Source organism: Physella acuta, unplaced genomic scaffold (assembly GCF_028476545.2).
Source record: "Physella acuta isolate Inbredline_101_S28 unplaced genomic scaffold, ASM2847654v3 ptg000875l, whole genome shotgun sequence".
Lineage (NCBI taxonomy): Eukaryota > Metazoa > Mollusca > Gastropoda > Physidae > Physella > Physella acuta.
Genome location: NW_026732392.1, coordinates 840400 through 857840, shown reverse-complemented (window position 1 = coordinate 857840; position 17441 = coordinate 840400). Strand labels below are relative to the sequence as shown.

General features: G+C 35.6%; 1 protein-coding gene across 1 annotated transcript; it reads left to right on the top strand.

Moving 5' to 3' along the window:
* Nucleotides 1-2167: 2167 nt before the first annotated feature.
* Nucleotides 2168-17346, top strand: LOC131952498 (uncharacterized). Its single transcript, XM_059315184.1, has 3 exons — nucleotides 2168-2419; nucleotides 5411-5743; nucleotides 17008-17346. Exons 1-3 carry the CDS (start codon nucleotides 2168-2170, stop codon nucleotides 17344-17346), a joined length of 924 nt encoding a protein of 307 aa, XP_059171167.1.
* Nucleotides 17347-17441: the final 95 nt, after the last annotated feature.

Sequence of the window (17441 nt, the reverse complement as noted above, 5' to 3'; positions counted from 1 at the left end):
GTTAAAATCTACATTAACCTAAATGAAACTTAACAAAAAACATTGACTCGGTGGATGCTACCTTTGTAAGATAAACAAATGGATTAAATTGTGTTTATGGTGTGTTTTTATGAGTGCGTGTATCAGTGTGAGAGTTTCTAAATGAATGTGTGTGCGAAAGAATGTATGTGTATGAGTGTGTGAGCGTATGTGAGTGCTTGTATTTATGTGTTTGAGTCTGTGCATATGAGTGTGTGTTTGAGTGTATTTAAATGGTACTTGATTGTGAGTGTGAGATATGTGTCTGTGTGGGAGTGTGTATGTGTGAGTTACAGTAAGAGTATGTGTATATAAGTGTGTGTATGATAGTGAAAGTGTGTGAGTGTTAGTGTTTGAGTGTGTGAGTATAAGTTCATGTGTGTGACGATATGTGTATGAGTGTGCGTGAGTATGAATATAAATGCGTGCGAGGTATAATTTTCTGTGTGAGTTTCTTAATGTTTGTTTACTTTGAAAGTTTCTAAAAGCATCCATTCTACATATGTTTAAACCACCGAAGATGTATTCCTCGGCTGGATAATTACTGCAAACCAACGCTTTGAAGTGGCGGTTTTCACAGTTGAGCAACGTCTGTCTCTTCAATCCCTTCAATTAATAACTAATGTTTACTTTGTGTGCCGCTATAAATTATTGCTCTATTTGTATACTTCAGTAGGCTTGATACGATCGCCCAAATTTCTGTCTTCTCCCTTCTGTGACACGTTCTCTCTCTCTCTCTCTCTCTCTCTCTCTCTTTCTCTTTCCATCTGTCTCTCACTTTCTTTCACCATCCCTCAATGAGTGCTATTTCTACGTTAAAACAGCAATATAAACATAAAGTGATATTTCAACGCCAAGGGTAGACAAAGGTACAGAATATAGTCCAAGTAAAGACAGAACAGACAGACCCGACGGGTTCCGAACCTACCATTCCACATGGCACCGAATCGCCTCGCCTGGTCGAATAATAGTCCTTGTTGTGTTTATGAGGCTAGCGGTCAGACCCTTTAGGGTTCAGAGGTCACGCCAGCCCGCGTCTTCCGTGTCACATGCTATGATAGTGGTCTGCCAAGAAAGCTCTATTTTTTGTAGAGCTGATTGGTAGAATCTGACTTGAGGCATGGAAGGCGAGGCGATTCGGTGCCGTGTGGAATGGTAGGTTCGGAACCCGTCGGGTCTGTCTGTTCTGTCTTTACTTGGACTATATTCTGTACCTTTGTCTACCCTTGGCGTTGAAATATCACTTTATGTTTATATTGCTATTTCAGTTACAACGCCTGCTTCCACCCCTTACCATGTTTACTACGTTAAAACAGAAACGTTAAGAAAAAAAAGCAGTAAAACATTTTTGTAAGGACACTATATCAAAAAGTATTTATATATTCTTCTTCGGTGACATCGCAAGAATTTTGTTTTCTTTTTAAACTTTAAGATGCTATCAGAGTCATTAAAAATTAATTAAAATAGGTTATTATGTAGTATGTGTTGTCCTGTTTGTTGGAGGTGGGTTGTGTGATAGCGTGATTCAAATAGTAGGGTGAGTTGGGGTGTTGTGGTTCAGGCGTGGGGTGTTTATGGGGTGTTGAGCGGTTGGTATGGGTTTTTGTCTCTTTTGTGGTGTGCCTTGGATCGTGTTACAATTGTATCAAAACAAGTCGTAACATGCAACATCGATTTTTGAAACTAATGGTTCACACAAGTAGTTGAATATTTATCATGCTCAATCCTACTAGACTCAGATATCTTGTTCTGTGTACATTCTACGTGTAAAAACTGTCACTTGGAACAATTATTGCAGCTTTGAGTAGATTTCAATACATATAATGTGCAATTTATATTAGGATCTTTATCAAGGATGTTGATAAATATTTATGTTATAATTTGTTTTTAAAGTGCTGAAAAATCTAAGCTCATAATTTATAAGAAACTGACCATTACATAACGGTGTCTATAAAAATCAATGAAAGATTTACAAAATTCTCACTTAAACTTAAACAAAATGTGCTTTCTGTATTTGTTGCTAATGTGGTGTAATATAAATTATATTTGCCGCGGACAATTATGCAGTAATACACAAGGGACACCTTCCCTGTTTGCTCATCTACAAGTCAAGTACGTTGGCTGTAGCGATAGGACGTCAATTTCTGTCATGAGAAGATCTAAACTTGAATGCTCCATAACCTGTATTAGTGAAGGAAATTGTGTGGCCTTCAGCTACAATAAAACTTCTGGGCTGTGCAATGTTTGTAGTGACTACAGCGTGAAAAGTCTAGTTGTTGACACGGGACCAAGTGAAACATTTTACGTGCTACGGCAGAACATTCAGTATGTAGAAATGTCGGACTCATCAAACGTTGACACATGGCTCGACCTACCCTGTGGACTGACAGTTGGAAATATGGTAAGTGGACAACTTTCTGAAAGCTTTTTCTTAGTTTCAATTTACGCATATAGGTTTTTATTGATTTTGTTTATACAACCTACAAGATTTTCTCTTTAAAAATTAGAAAGGTGGGTTCCACCCCCAAAATCACGATTTACAAAGTCTGACTATCCTTAATAAGTCAGACTTTGTTAAAGCTTCGGCTAGATTAAACTTCAGCAGTATCTTGTCGTTCCCGTCCCGGAATAAAATATAAGCGATGGACGCAGAGCAGGAACCCTACTGCGAATACATAAAATCAGCGAGAGCTTGGGTATGAAGATTCCTAAGTTAGTACACAATATGATCTGGCGAAATCCTCCTTATAAGCAAAATTACAATACTTTATTTTCATTTTGGCTAACGGGAAATAAATTGTCGTTTTGAAAATCTAAAGCGGGAGTTTAAGAAGGGTTTATAACGAAATTTGGGTTAATTGTATGTATTTTTATCGCATGTATTTATAACTATTTAATTTAGAAAAGAATATTTGTAATTCTGCTCCACTTTTATAAAGTTAAAAGTACTGTTTTTATTAGATTAAAAATATTGCACAGAAAAATTTCATCTGCTGCACCTTATATATCTTACTTCGCCAATCAAAGATTTTTATTTTCAGACTAATGAGTTGGGGTTTTCAACGTGTAACATCTTATGGTTGATCTAATCATAACAAACCAATATACAAAGAGGGAAAGAGAGAGAGAGTAAAGTTAAAACCTCTCGGTTCAAACTTTCATTTAAGCATTCACACATTTAAGCGATCAGCGCTTTTACTTAATGAGAAAATTAGTGATAAACAGTTAGTGTTAGTTACTAAATAAATTACTAATTGCATTATCTTCCCTGCAGCTACTGTTCGATATTTACTTAAGAAAGCAAATTTGTTTGTTTCATTTTTGTTTTAATTTTTAGTGCATTTAAAAATCTATTATAACAAACGTTTTTAGTTTTTCTTTTATTCTGATGTCTTTGGAAAACGAGATACGATTCAGTAGAATGTTGTCGACTATTTTGTTCGATGACGTGATTTTTCTGTAGGATTGTTTTGGTACCATACTACAGAAATAAATACGTCAGAAATAAATCTCAAATTGATTGTTATTCTCTAATTGTTCTAAAGTACATTTATTTGTAGGCCTACATTTTTCGTCTATAATAATAGTCAAGCTTTTATGTCTTTATTTCTGTCTGTCTCTAGAGCAAACACAAGGAAATTTAAAAGATGCATAGTTAAAGACCGTGTCGGCACATGGACCATATTGAAAGTATTCAAAACGAAACGAAATTATGCAGTTCTAAAGCTGGATAAGTAAACACAATAAAATGAGGTCATTGGTTTTATAGTAAACATAGAACTAAAAAGAAATTGCAGAAAAAGTACACAATAATATTGACGTAATCTATACTCGATAATAAAGACACTAACATTACCACTTAATTTATTTGTCTAAGGTTAAAAGTGGTCTCCATGCAGTTTCTTTCATTCATCTCCCCCCCCCCCCCCCAAACGAAATACAATTTATATAGAAAGTATATACTTTAACCAGTGTCAGCCACCTCCCCGGAGAATTTAATTCCTCCTTCCCCCCCCCCCCCCCCAAAAAAAATTAGAGTGACCCCTCTCTCACCATGGAGAGAAAAAAAAGTCTGAAAGTAGCACTCTCTGTATTATTGAGTTTTAGCCGCCAAACGCAGGAAACAGGTCTAGTTTATTGAAGTAACATCTGTCTTTAGTCTGTATTATCTACAAATACGACCAGTGTTAATTTTAGACATTTCTCTCCCCCCCCCCCCCCCCCGGGGGGGGCAACTTGAATTTTTTTTAGGCAGGGGACAAAATTTTCCAGAGAGGAGGGAAAATTTTATTTCGTTATAGGGGCGGTTGACGTTCTTCGGGGGGGGGGGGGGGGGGGAGAATACGACTTTTGTCAAGTTTGAGCTTAGTTGCAAGGTTTAGGAGTATGACTTCGACTTTATTTAGTATGAATGTGCAGTAACTTTAATACGTGTAGATCAAGGTTATATTAGGTTAAATGCCGATTCTGGATAAAAATCCGTTTTCAATGACAATTTTCGTTTCCGGTTAAATTTGAACTTGAATTGATGATTTTGGTTTTGGCTTCGGTTTCGAGAAAAAGAACACTATCAACCTAGCGCACGTTGTTTTTCTCCCTCAACGGGCCATTTATCTAGTTCATAAATATAAGTGGATTGCAAACTGTAAACCAGAGGCGTAGCGACCCTTCCCGGCGCCCGGGGACATACTTTCAATTTGGCGCCCCCCTCGGGAGCAAACTTTCGATTTGCACCCCCCCCCCCACGAACTTTTCAATTGCACCCCCCCTCAAACTTTCAATTTGGCGCCCCCCCTAAGGTCAGCGCCCGGGGACATATGTCCCCCCCCACCCGCCCCCCCCCCCCTCGCTACGCCTCTGCTGTAAACCAGTGCAAAATGTTTGCAACTTACCATACCTGAAGCTACCACAAAATACAAGAAAAGCAATTATTTTCATGAACAGATCATCTGTTTACTGTACACACTCTAAGAACGCGTATTTGTAGATGAGACAATACGGTGTTATTGTGAGTTCTTCAATGAATACGAACGACAGTTCTTCCAACTTACAAAATATATTCACATTGATAAAATAAATCCATAGGAATTAATAACGACAATAACAGAAATTAAATTATAATCCAGAGACAGAGTGACGTGGTGACGGCTTACAACATTCTTCTATACAGGCACACTTAGTCCACCTTGAGCTCCCCTTTTATACCTTACATTCTCTCCCCTAACGTCAGTGAGCGATCTCAAAAAAAGCATGGAAAAACATGACTAGTCGCTCACACAGTCCTTCCGTTGGCCAGGTACTCTACATTCAAACAATTTCATGTTAAATACAATATAATAAATCATACCCAAGAATACAGTCTGTTACACATCATGTTTTTTTTTTGTTACAGATTGTGCTTCGTGGTGTGTACGCCAATTCCAGTGGATTTATTTTTGAAGTCCATCAAGACATCGATATCCAGATCCTACATTTTAGACCCAGAGATTATCTTATAGCCATTAACCACTTTATGGACGGCCTATGGGGAGAAGGTGTTTATCTTAAGCCTACTCCCGAGGTCTTTCCGTTCAAACATGGGGAAAAATTTGTCGTGCACATTCTGGCATTAGTCGACAACTACGCCATTTTTGTGGATGGGAACTTCCTGCACAGCTATCAATATGTGATACCCCCAACTGATGCACGGTTGATAAGAGTGACTGGTAGCATTAAGTTATTGCAAGTCAGTGTTTAGTTTCTTTTATAGGTTTGATGGTCTCGATTAGAAAATAAAACAGCTAAGAGTATCAAGGTTGAAAAGTAATTTCGATTGAATTTACATATTTTAAAACATTTTGTTAAAAAATTTACATTTTGAAATTTAGAAAGAAAATATTATATTTTTGTATTGTGAAAGATATATTTTCGTAACAAACACAATCATGTATTCTTAAAACTATAACATTAGAAAGCTCAGAACGTTAAAACACTTTACTTTTGCTTCCGCTATTTTGTTAAATGTCGTCACTTTATGAATGTACGTATCATTTTAAAATCTTTGATTAAAATGTCTTTCTAAACAAAATTGCATCAATTAATGTACATAGACAATAATGCTTAATTTGTTTTCAGATTGATGTATGTATTTTATTAGACATCAAGTTAAAAAATTAATCCTATCGAAACGTATCAAAAAGACCATTACTGAACAGGTGATGAAAGAACTAGAGCTTTATAACAGTTAACGATATTGAGGCTCCATTGGTTTAATTGTTTCTTTGCTTAGCCTTTGTTACTTTGAATGCGTTTTCTTTTATATTTCGGTTTATCAAATAACTCTATTTGACATTATTGATAGGATTTTCAACAAGTATTTTGTATCAGCGATAAGGACTGAGAATTTATTTTTATTTTTATTATTTTATCTGTTTATAGTAAAAGCTAAAGTGACGAAAAACACAATCAATATCGTATATATTATAAGAGACATGTTGCTGTATCGATCTTGGGCTAGGGCTATTTTATTATTGCTTTTGTTTTTTTTGTTGTTGTTTTTTTTTGTTTTCTTTTATTAATTGAGACGATTGCTCTAATACATAACACAATGTCATGAATGATTCACTAAGTGGACAAAAATCTAGTGAATTTTTAGTTGAAGATACGCCATCTTGTAATGTTAGTAACGCTATAATTATACACAAATTTTTGTTCTTTTGTTTTTTTAAAGAATGCAATAGCGTTGATTTTATATTTAAGTAAAAAAGAGATATAAGGTTCTGTTCCGCTGAAAATGTAGGGACAATACGAAATCTAACTTAGCTCCAGCATTTTGTGTTGTCTTTTGTGTAATCTTCTCTTAATTCGTTCTTCTTTAACTAAGGTGTTTAAGATTATTGTTAAGGTGCAGGATTTTAGTTGTAGCATACACAATTACGTTTGAACATATCAAGGTATAATTTTAGTGAAATGTAACATATTTTATCTTAGAACAACTGTGAAATAACGTAACGTTACAATTGATGTAGAAGAGGTAAATTGTGAACTTAAAGGACGAGATGTGAACAAAGTATCCCAGAAATTTCTTTATATACATGCTACATGTGTAAATTCTAACGAAAAGATAACCTACTAAATATATGTATACTGATTAGCCATCAATATTATTAATACCATAAGCTATTTAGGCTGCTAATTAAAAAGTAAATAACTTCAAAGACAGTTTGCAATGCAGTTCATCATGTGTTATATGTTGTGGCTAGTTGTGTTCTGCCCAAATCTGAAGCTGCCGCAGAAAAAGTTACACCGCTAAACCATCGACAGCTTTCCAGTGTTACCCTCTACAAGTCAATTACACAGGCTGTAACGATAGTATGTCAACTTCTATCTTCAAAACATCTGAACTTGATTTAACCAGAATGTGCCACAATGAAGGAAATTGTGTGGCCTTCAGCTACAATAAAACTTCTGGGCTGTGCAGTGTTTGTAGTGACTACAGCGTGAAAAGTCTAGTTGATGACACGGGACCAAGTTGAACATTTTTACGGGCTACGGCAGAACATCAAATATGTTAAACTCTCCACTTCGACTAGCACAAACAAAAATGTCAACATTTCCAGTGGAGTTACATTCGGCAATCTTATAAATGAAACAATTTAAATAATAATAATAACAACAACAATAATAATAATAATAATAACAATAATAATAATATTATTATTATAATTTTTTTATTGTTACTATTTTTTTTAATTGTTATTATTAGTTGTATTGTTGTTGCTGTTATGAATACATAAAGCTACATATTAATGCATTCAAAAATGTGCATATGCATGCATAGATATTGCAGATGCAGCGCTGATTTCGGTAACCCGTCAAGAGAGCACATACCAAACGTACTTATAAGTACCTATTTTTAATTGTTGAATTCCAACTATATTTGGACTGTTTACTCTTATGCATTCAACGATTCAAATTATTATACCTCACAAATTTGTAATCATTTTTCGATGAATCGTGGGTTTAACTGTGAGAAGTTTAGTATCTAACAAAATGATTTTGTTATTATTAGAAAATTGTTAAACAACATCGAATGAGATCTGAGTAGTAGTGATCCAAAGTAGGATTGTCATGTAAATCATTCATGTTTGTCTTTGCTGCATTATCGATACAATCACATTAAGTCATTAATTTAATTAACATTTAAAAAATCATAATCTCTTTGCACAAATAACTAATGAATCTTAACTTTTGATACTTATATATAGATATTTTACAATTTAACACACAAAGCCAACTTGAATTTACCAGTGATTGTCTACGTAAACACAATATATACCCACTTCACTTTTTTAAATCTGTGTGTTGTTTGATTTTGACAGTCAATGATAAATGCTTTTTTTTATTGCAACGAAACAAAAAGGAACTAAAATACTTAGAAATGTGGTATTACCGCTCAGGTTACCTGTAGCATATAATATAAACCATGTGTTAATTAAATAATGTTACATCACGTTTAGCAATTTTGAATCTACAATTAATAAATAAGCTGTGTTTTAATCCTGAGTTACGTGAAATTGTCTTTGCATCTGTTTACAAATTTTTATCACAATCTATTTAACGAAAACAGAAAAATATTGAAATGCTATTCCAGTTATCCAATAAATTAGGTACGGGTTTGTGCAAAGACTTTACTGACAGTTTTGTAAAACAAATTTATTTCTAGAACATATTAATTAAAAAGAGAATTTCATTTTGTAAATTTCATGTTTTTATGAGTTTTGGCATTGTTTTATTAAATGGAAGACAACTCATACAAGCTGTTGCCTTCCTGAAACATAAATGTTATCACAGTTATAGACCTTGATAATAATAAAACTTATCTTGATCTAGCAAATTTATTTTTCTAGTTAATATGACCGAATTTAAATGCGAAACTGGTGCATATACTATGTATTTTTTATCTAGCAGTTTACCACATATCGCTTGGTAAGAGACAATCGGTTTAGGTAAGGTCAGTCTGTGAAAATTTAAATGCGCCCAATATTTTGATTCCCCGATGATTCTTTGAAAATTTTAAACTTCAGACCTTGTACACCACCAGGCAGCATTTACATGGTGTGTGTGTGTGTGTGTGTGTGTGTGTGTGTGTGTGTGTGTGTGTGTGTGTGTGTGTGTGTGTGTGTGCATTTTTAGCAGGAAAACTAGTAGCACATACGATACAAGAAGGACTGTGGGTATTATTAGCAGTAGAACTAGTAGCACATACGGTGATAAAAGAAATTTGCCATAGACAAAATATCTCAAAAACAAAATACAGGACAAATGACCTTACGGAAAAAAGAAAAGTTGATCTCTGAGCACACAAATCTCAGGGCGAAATTTATCATGAACACATTCTCACACTGCGAAATATCTGCATTATTTAGGATGATGTTATTTACAAAGCAGAGGCAAATGCATGATTTGTTATTAAACATTTTGTATAGGATAATTATTTTTCTCAATGTAGTAGCATAATATACTCAGCTTAAAAACTATATTTGAAAATCAAATTGAAACGCATGGGAAAAAATGTTTAAAATGTGTATAGATGGTGTTTGTGTTTATGAGTGTGTGTAGCAGTGTATGAGTTTCTGTATGAATGTTTGTTAGAAAGAATGTGTGTGTATGTGTGTAAGCGAATGTGAGTGCTTGTATTTGTGTGTTTGAGTCTGTGCATATGAGTGTGGATGTGTTTAAATGGTACTTGATTGTGAGTGAGAGATATGTGTCTAGGTGAGAGTGTGTATGTGTAATTTACAGTTAGAGTTTGTGTATATAAGTGTGTGTATGATAGTGAAAGTGTATGAGTGTGACGATATGCGTATGAGTGTGCGTGAGTATGAGTATAAATGTGTGTGAGTGTGAGGTATAATTTTGTTTGTTTACTTTGAACGTTTTAAAAAACAACCATTCTTTATATGTTTAAACAACCGAAATGTATCCGGCTGAACAATTACTGCGAAGCAACGCTCTGAAGTGGCGTTTTTTTTTTCACATTTGAGCAACGTCTGTCTCTTCAACCCCCTCAATCAATAACTAATGTTCTCTTTGTGTGCCTCTTTCAATTATTGCTGTATTTGTATTCATTAGCAGGATTGAAACGATCGCCTTTAAACATTTTCATCAACCTGCCTGGCAACCCCTTTGTCTCTAACGCAAATATATCGATAATTTAAAGCTCTGAGTATGTCAAATTCTAGTCTTCGTTGCTTTTTTGAGCGCATAATCTTTAAATCATCGTTCTCTTTCTTTGTTATACCTTCCTCTTTTGATTAACTGAAATTTCTTTTGTATACTCTTCCTTTGTTTTCGTTTTTCTAGCCAAATTTTTTTTCTTCTCCCTTCTGTGGGGCATTCTCTCACTCTATTTCACCATCCATCTGTGAGTGTTATTTCCACGTTGAAACAAAAAAAAATTTAAAAGAGCAGCAGAAACATTTTTGTAAGGACACTTTAACCAGAAGTATTTATATATTCTTCTTTGATGACATCGCAAGAATTTTGTTTTCTTTTTAAACCTTGAGATGCTATCAGAGTCATTAAAAATTAATTAAAAGTGGTTATGGTATGTCGTGTTTGTTAGAGGTGGGTTGTGGGATAGTGTGATTCGAATTGAGGTGTGTGTTGGGGTGTTGTGGTTCAGGTATGGGGATTTATGGGGTGTAGAGCTGGTTGGTATAGGGTTTGGTCTGTTTTGTGGTGTGCGTTGGATGCTGTTTCAATTGTATGTAAACCGGTTGTAACATGTAACATCGATTTTGAAACTAGTGGTTCACACAAATAGTTGAATATTTAACAGGCTCAATCCTACCAGACTTTAATATCTTGTTTCGTGTACACTTTGCGTGTCAAAACTGTCACTTGGAACACAATATTTGTAGTTTTAAGAAGATTTCAATACGTGTAATGTGAAATATATATTTATATCTTTATTAAAGAGGTTGATAATTATTTTTGGAATCATGTTTTTCAAAAGTGCAGAGAAGTCTACGAACAAAATTTTTCAGAAACTGGTCATTTCATAACGGGGTCTATAAAAATAAAAGATTCACAACATTTTGTGTTTTGTCACTTCAACAGAATGTGCTTTCTGTATTTGTTGCTTGTGTGGTGTAATATAAATTATTTTTGCAACGGACAATTATGCAATAATACACAAGCGACAACTTTCTTGTTTGCGAATCTGCCAGACAAGTACACTGGCTGTAGCGATAGCACGCCAAATTCTGTCGTTAAAAGATCTGAACTTGATTGCTCCATAACCTGTCTTAGTAAAGGAAATTGTGTGGCCTTCAGCCACAATAAAACTTCTGGGCTGTGCAGTGTTTGTAGTGACGACAGCGTGAATGGTCTAGTTGTTGACACGGGACCAAGTGAAACATTCTACGGGCTACGGCAGAACATTCAATATGTAGAAAAGTCGAATTCATCAAACGTTGACACATGGCTCGACCTACCCTGTGGACTTACAGTCGGAAATTTGGTAAGTGGACTACGTTCTGAAAGCATTTTCTTAGGTTCGAGATGCGCATCTAGATTTTTATTGATTTTGTATCAACAACCTCCAAGGTTTACTCTTTAAAAATTAGAAAGGTGGGTTCCACCCTTAAAATACCGCAGGGATAGTAAATCATGATTTTCCTTAATAATTCAGACTTTGTTAAAGATGCGGCTAGATTAAACTTTTGTAGTATCTTGTCGTTCCCGTTCCGGGATAAAGAATGGACGCATAGAGGGTACCCTACTGCAAACACATAAAATCAGCGAGAGTTTGGGTATGAAGATTCCTTTAGTCATAGAGCTTACAGCGTGTATTATCCTCAACATGGTAAACATCTTAAATTCCACCTTTTAATCTGAGGTTGTTCTACTCCTAACCCATTCAATGACTATCAATATGATCACTGTCGAGAGCATGCACCCTTGCCGTACTCTTTTTTTTTTCAATTTTAAAAATGGCTAGTTGGAATCTTCATAGAGCTGTTAAATAGTGTTTAAGAATTTCGGACGGATCCCATTGTGGTTCAACAAATTCCCAACTACACCTCTGATAAAACACTTTCTCAAAATGGACAAAGATCATGTAGAGAGGTTATTGTAACTCAATTGACTGTTCAATAATCATGCTCATAGAGGATTACTATGTGGTCAGTAAAAACATGATCTGGCGAAATCTGCACTATAAGTAAAATTACAATACTAGAGGGACATAAATTGTCGTTTTGAAAAACTAAAGCGGGAGTTTCAAAAGTGTTTAAAACAAATTTGGGTTTATTGTGTACAGTTTTTAAAATGCATGTATTTATAACTATTTAATTTGGAAAAGAATGTTTGTAATTCTGCTCCACTTTTATAAAGTTAAAGTACTGTGCTTTGTGTGGGGATGTGAAATGTACTATGAATGGGGTTTTTTAATCGAAAAACTGTGTGCGTCCGTAGATGTGTACCTTTGCTATTGTACTGTTAGATAGTGTCGAGTCCGAGTTTGTTGACTTTTGTGTTGTGTGGAGAGAACGAAGGGGAAAACTGAAGCGACTAGTCGAATGAACTCGGGTATGTTGGGAAAGGGAGTAAGTAGTTGTAGCATGGATGTGAGAGTCCGTCAAGAGTTGGAAATGAAATAAAAGACAGGTGTTGCTTAGACATCGTTACTTACAGGAAGTAGATATTTTAAACATGTGTATATTCTAATTACTTGTCTCTACTTCTGTCGAAAAACACGCCAAATCTCACTTAAATTCTTTTCACAAGCTTTTATTAAGCTTGCTTTCTCTGTCTGTCTGTCGTGCTTACTGCTTCGTCATAGATCGAAATTGCCGAGCGAAATCTCGACACTTTGAACCGACCAAATTCACTGAAACTTGGCACGGGGTTGGGGGCAAGATTCAAAGACAATGCAAATTGGAAAGAAGTACATAATAATTCATTTTAAAAGTTTCAGATACAATGTCAAGCTTTTATATAATTACTAGCTGCATACCCGTGCTCCGCCAAATCTTTTTTAAATGTACCAACTTGAGAACAGAACAAAACTAAACACAACACAAACACAACACAAACACAAAAGAAAACACAAACACAACACAACCACAAAAGAAAACAGAAACACAATGCAAACACAAACGAAAACACAAATGCAACACACAAACACAAAAGAATAAAACAAACGCATAAAAAAAACAAATGAAAACACCAGCTCTTTTGTCGTGCGCTCTTTTGTCGGGGTGCCCTAGGTGTGACGTTAATCTGAGACAATTGTGGTGATTAGGGTTAAACATAACCGACTCAGAGTGGACATGGCGTCAGTTTTTAGATGACTGTTCTAAATATACATATTCAATTATACATGTATACTGATTCAAAAATAGATTTAAATAAGTAGCAGTGGTATTATGACAATAAAAAAATTTACAGAGGGATCCATGGCAGTGTTCCCTCTAAGCTGCGCGGCTGCGCGGCCGCGCAGTACTTTCAAATGTGCCGCGCAAACATTTTTTGATGCCGCGCACAGATTATCAGAACGTCGGGCAAGCCTAATGCACTAAAAAAAATTGTAGCCAGTGGCTTGAATGAAGCGACATTTTAGTACCTGTTTTTTTAAACGAACAGTCTTTGTGTTTTGGGGCATAAACCACAGGTAGCATTGACTGGGGGGAGGGGGTGACCTCGGTTGTCATACCACAGGTCCAGTTAATGACAACTCTAAACTGAGCGGGGCGGGTTCCGATCTAATGTCTGGGTGACACTCCCTCTGCTTGATTTAATGGTTTACCCCAAAACTGACCGCAGCACTGACACCTAATACCTGAAAGGCATCACGGCTTGTAGCTGACCATGCAAGGTTTTATTTTCTATTGCCACCGCCCTCCCCCATCTCCCAACCCCACCCACCTCCTTGATACTTTCACGATTTACCCAAGTCAGATGCAAATTCTACTATTCTAACGGTGGATGTGTTGTTTTTTTTTCGCTCTGTTTGGTTTAAGGATTTATATACTGTATATCCAATTCTTGGGATTATTACGTGCACATGGATCGAACTGTTTCAGTATTCACAGACTGGTTTAATAAATAAGGAATAAAAGTTTACTACTCTGTGCTATTTGAACATGTTGAAAAGAAAAATGTGTGTAACAAGCGGTAAAACAATGCAGCAAAAAAAAAAAAGACCGAGAGATTCGTTTAAACTGGAATGGCTCAAAGTTAAAGTGAGAACCGAAACGCCATATTCTAAGAATGTTTCAGTTGAATTAGAAAGCACCTGAAGTATAAGTTCTGTGCTGCTAGTACTTGAAACTAACACTGAGCGAGAAGAACGAGTTGAATAAAATGAGCGCCAGCGGTCAAACAAGGATCAAGTTCTAATCCTAATGGATAATGTTCTTCTCGCCATTAGGATACACGCCTCGATGCTGTCGGTACAACTGATTCATAACCACATGGGGAAGTATGTTTCTATATCAGACAGTTGGCGAAGTAAGAATTACGCCTTTGAGTTTGTTGAAGCAATCAACGAGGTGGTTGTAAAGAACACACTGACAGAACTTCGAGTAGCATCGTTCCACACGCTTATAGTTGATGAAAGTACTGACATAACTGTACATAAAATGCTAATCCTTTATTTTAAATTTCGTTCAGTCAATTCTTTATTCTACAAAACCGTTTTTGGTGGAATAATTCAGCTTACCGCATGTTATGCCTCATCTCTGGAAGCCATAACACAACACTATACTGAACATCGACTTGAAATGAAACTGCATGGTAATGATAACATCAGACGGGGCATCGGTTATGTTAGGCCGTAGGAAGGGATTAGCTGCTTTATTGAAGTCTAAGGTCCCCCACCTTGTTGAACAGCACTGAGTTCGACCTTCAGTTAAAAAGGGCGCATTTGAAGAATTGGCCAAGGTGCATGATATGGATGTAATTTCTTTTCGACCAATTTACGAAGTTTATTGTAACGTCACTTTGCTGTCAGTGCTTTTGTTAGAAATCTTGATGTTTTAGCTGCTTACTGTGAAGAACTAGTCCAAGACTGCAATTATCCTGTTTGTTGTTATGTTTTGAAATCATTAAAAGATCCCCTGTATCAAATTGCGCTTTATACCGTTAATGATTTATTAACTGAATTAGCTAATCTATCAATGTTGTTGCAGCGAAATAATTTATCATCTATTGAAGCACATCAATTTTGCTTTTCTAGAATACGCAAATTAGAAGCACAATACCTGAGTGAAGATGTTTATTGAAATGATAAAGCAAAGACAATTTTGAATGAAAACGTAGGAATCAACTTAGACAAATCACACAGTTTATACGATCGGTCTGCGATCATTTAAATGTAAGGTCTCCAGCAGATGAACTGCAGTTTTCTTCAGCTTTTGATCCTGCTGGTTTTAGAAATTGCACAATTGAGTCTGGCGTCAAAGATATCAAAGAACTGCGTAAAGTACAAAGACGTATTACAAACAACAAATGAAGAGTCAATTATCACGCAATAAATTACTTCAAATTTCAGATCAGTGAAAAACTCAAATCAGGTTCAGTAAATGCACTAACTGAAAACGCAGGAGTTGCTTTAAATGATGAACACTTTAGCTCATTGGCAAAGTTAATTGACATATGCTGTACTTTTCAAGTATCTATCGCTGATTGCGAGCGAGGTTTTAGCCTTATGAACAGCATTAAAGTGCAAGCACGAAATAGACTTGAAGCCACACATTTAGGAAATCTAATGCGAATTAAATTATATCTAAATGCTGGAGAGGATGTGGATTTAAACAAAGCATATAAGGTGTGGAAGCAAGGCAAGGTTAGACGCGAGAAATTGCAATAAATGCCCCTGAAAGGTTAGCTAATTTTGTTTTCAAGTCAGCTCTTTAAAATGGTTTACATGTTAAACTGTTGTATTTGTGTTACCGTTATGGTATTAACATTTTTAACATACGATTGCATTACACTAACAAAGTACATCGACCATATAACCTGTTGTCTAAGTATAACTCTAAAAGTTCCTGTTGTGTATTTTATTTTATTTAGATGGGATTTGTATCTTCTTTTAATTGCATACGTTTCATTAGTCCTACACATTATACTATTAATTAATCAAAATGCATGCCTTCATTACACTCCTTAATTGCAAGCTTAAACATACATATTAACTTGCCCAAGTCATTTTTAGCACCGCGCACACAACATATTTTTTGCACACACACTCTTGGTCCTTAGAGGGAACATTGATCCATGGGGGTGGGCTATCCTAATCCCATCTGCCTACACTACTGGTCAGCTCCCCCCCCCCTCACCATGAGAAAAAGTCTGAAAGTAGCACTCCCTGCATTATTGAGGTATAGCCGCCAAAAATAGGAAATATTTCTAGATTATAGAAGTAACATCTGTCTTTAGTCTGTATTATCTATTAATACGGTGAGTGTTAATTTCAGACTTTTCTTTCCCTGGATTGAGGGGGAAAGAGCCACCTGAATTTTTTTGGGGGGAGGGGGGGTGGGGGCGTGTACTAAATTTTCCGGAGAGGAGGGAGGACACTTATAAAAGTATATTTTTATATAAATTTTATTTCGATATAGGGGCGGTTGATGTTCTTCTGGGGGAAGGGGCGAAAGAGTTGCCTGAAAGAAACTCTGAATGCGACTTTTGTCACGTTTGAGTTTAGTTGGCTTCGGCTACATTTAGTATAAATGTGCAGTAACAAAGTGTAGATCAAGGGTAAAACAGGTTAAAGAGCCAATTCTAGATAAAAATACGTTTTCAATTGCAGTTATCGTTTCCGGTCAAATTTAAAGCTGAGGTAATGATTTTGGTTTCGGTTTCGAGAAAAATTAAGCACTATCAATTTACATTTCGAAAAAGTACAAGATAAGCAATTTTTTATTAACAGGTTATCTGTTGAATATATACTTAGTAATTAATTTTATTCATAATGTTTTTGTTTTATTTTTGTTGCAGATTGTGCTTCGTGGTGTGTACGCCAATACCAGTGGATTTGTTTTTCTACTACATCGAAACAGCAATGATCAGATGCTAAATTTCAGGCCCAGAGAGAATTCTATAACCATTAACCACTTTATCAACGGCCAATGGGGATACGAAGTTCTTAATACTCCCCAGGTCTTTCCGTTCAACGTGGGAGAAAAATTTGTAGTCCACATTCTGGCAGGAGTCAACAACTACGTCATTTTTGTGAATGGAAACTACCTGAACAGCTACCAGTACGTGCTACCCCTAAGTGCTGTACGGTTGATGAAAGTGAATGGAAGCATTAAGTTATTGCAAGTCGGTGTTTAGTTTCTTTTATTGCTTTGATGGTCTCGATTAGAAATAGGAGTATCTACATTGTAAGGTTGAAAACAAATTTCGATTGAATTTACATTTTTTTTTAT

Coding starts and splice junctions, on each gene's coding strand:
- LOC131952498 (XM_059315184.1), top strand. CDS start 2,168: ATGAGAAGATCTAAACTTGAATGCTCCATAACCTGTATTAGTGAAGGA. Junction 2,420..5,410: donor GACTGACAGTTGGAAATATG/GTAAGTGGACAA, acceptor TTTTTGTTACAG/ATTGTGCTTCGTGGTGTGTA. Junction 5,744..17,007: donor GTAGCATTAAGTTATTGCAA/GTCAGTGTTTAG, acceptor TTTTTGTTGCAG/ATTGTGCTTCGTGGTGTGTA.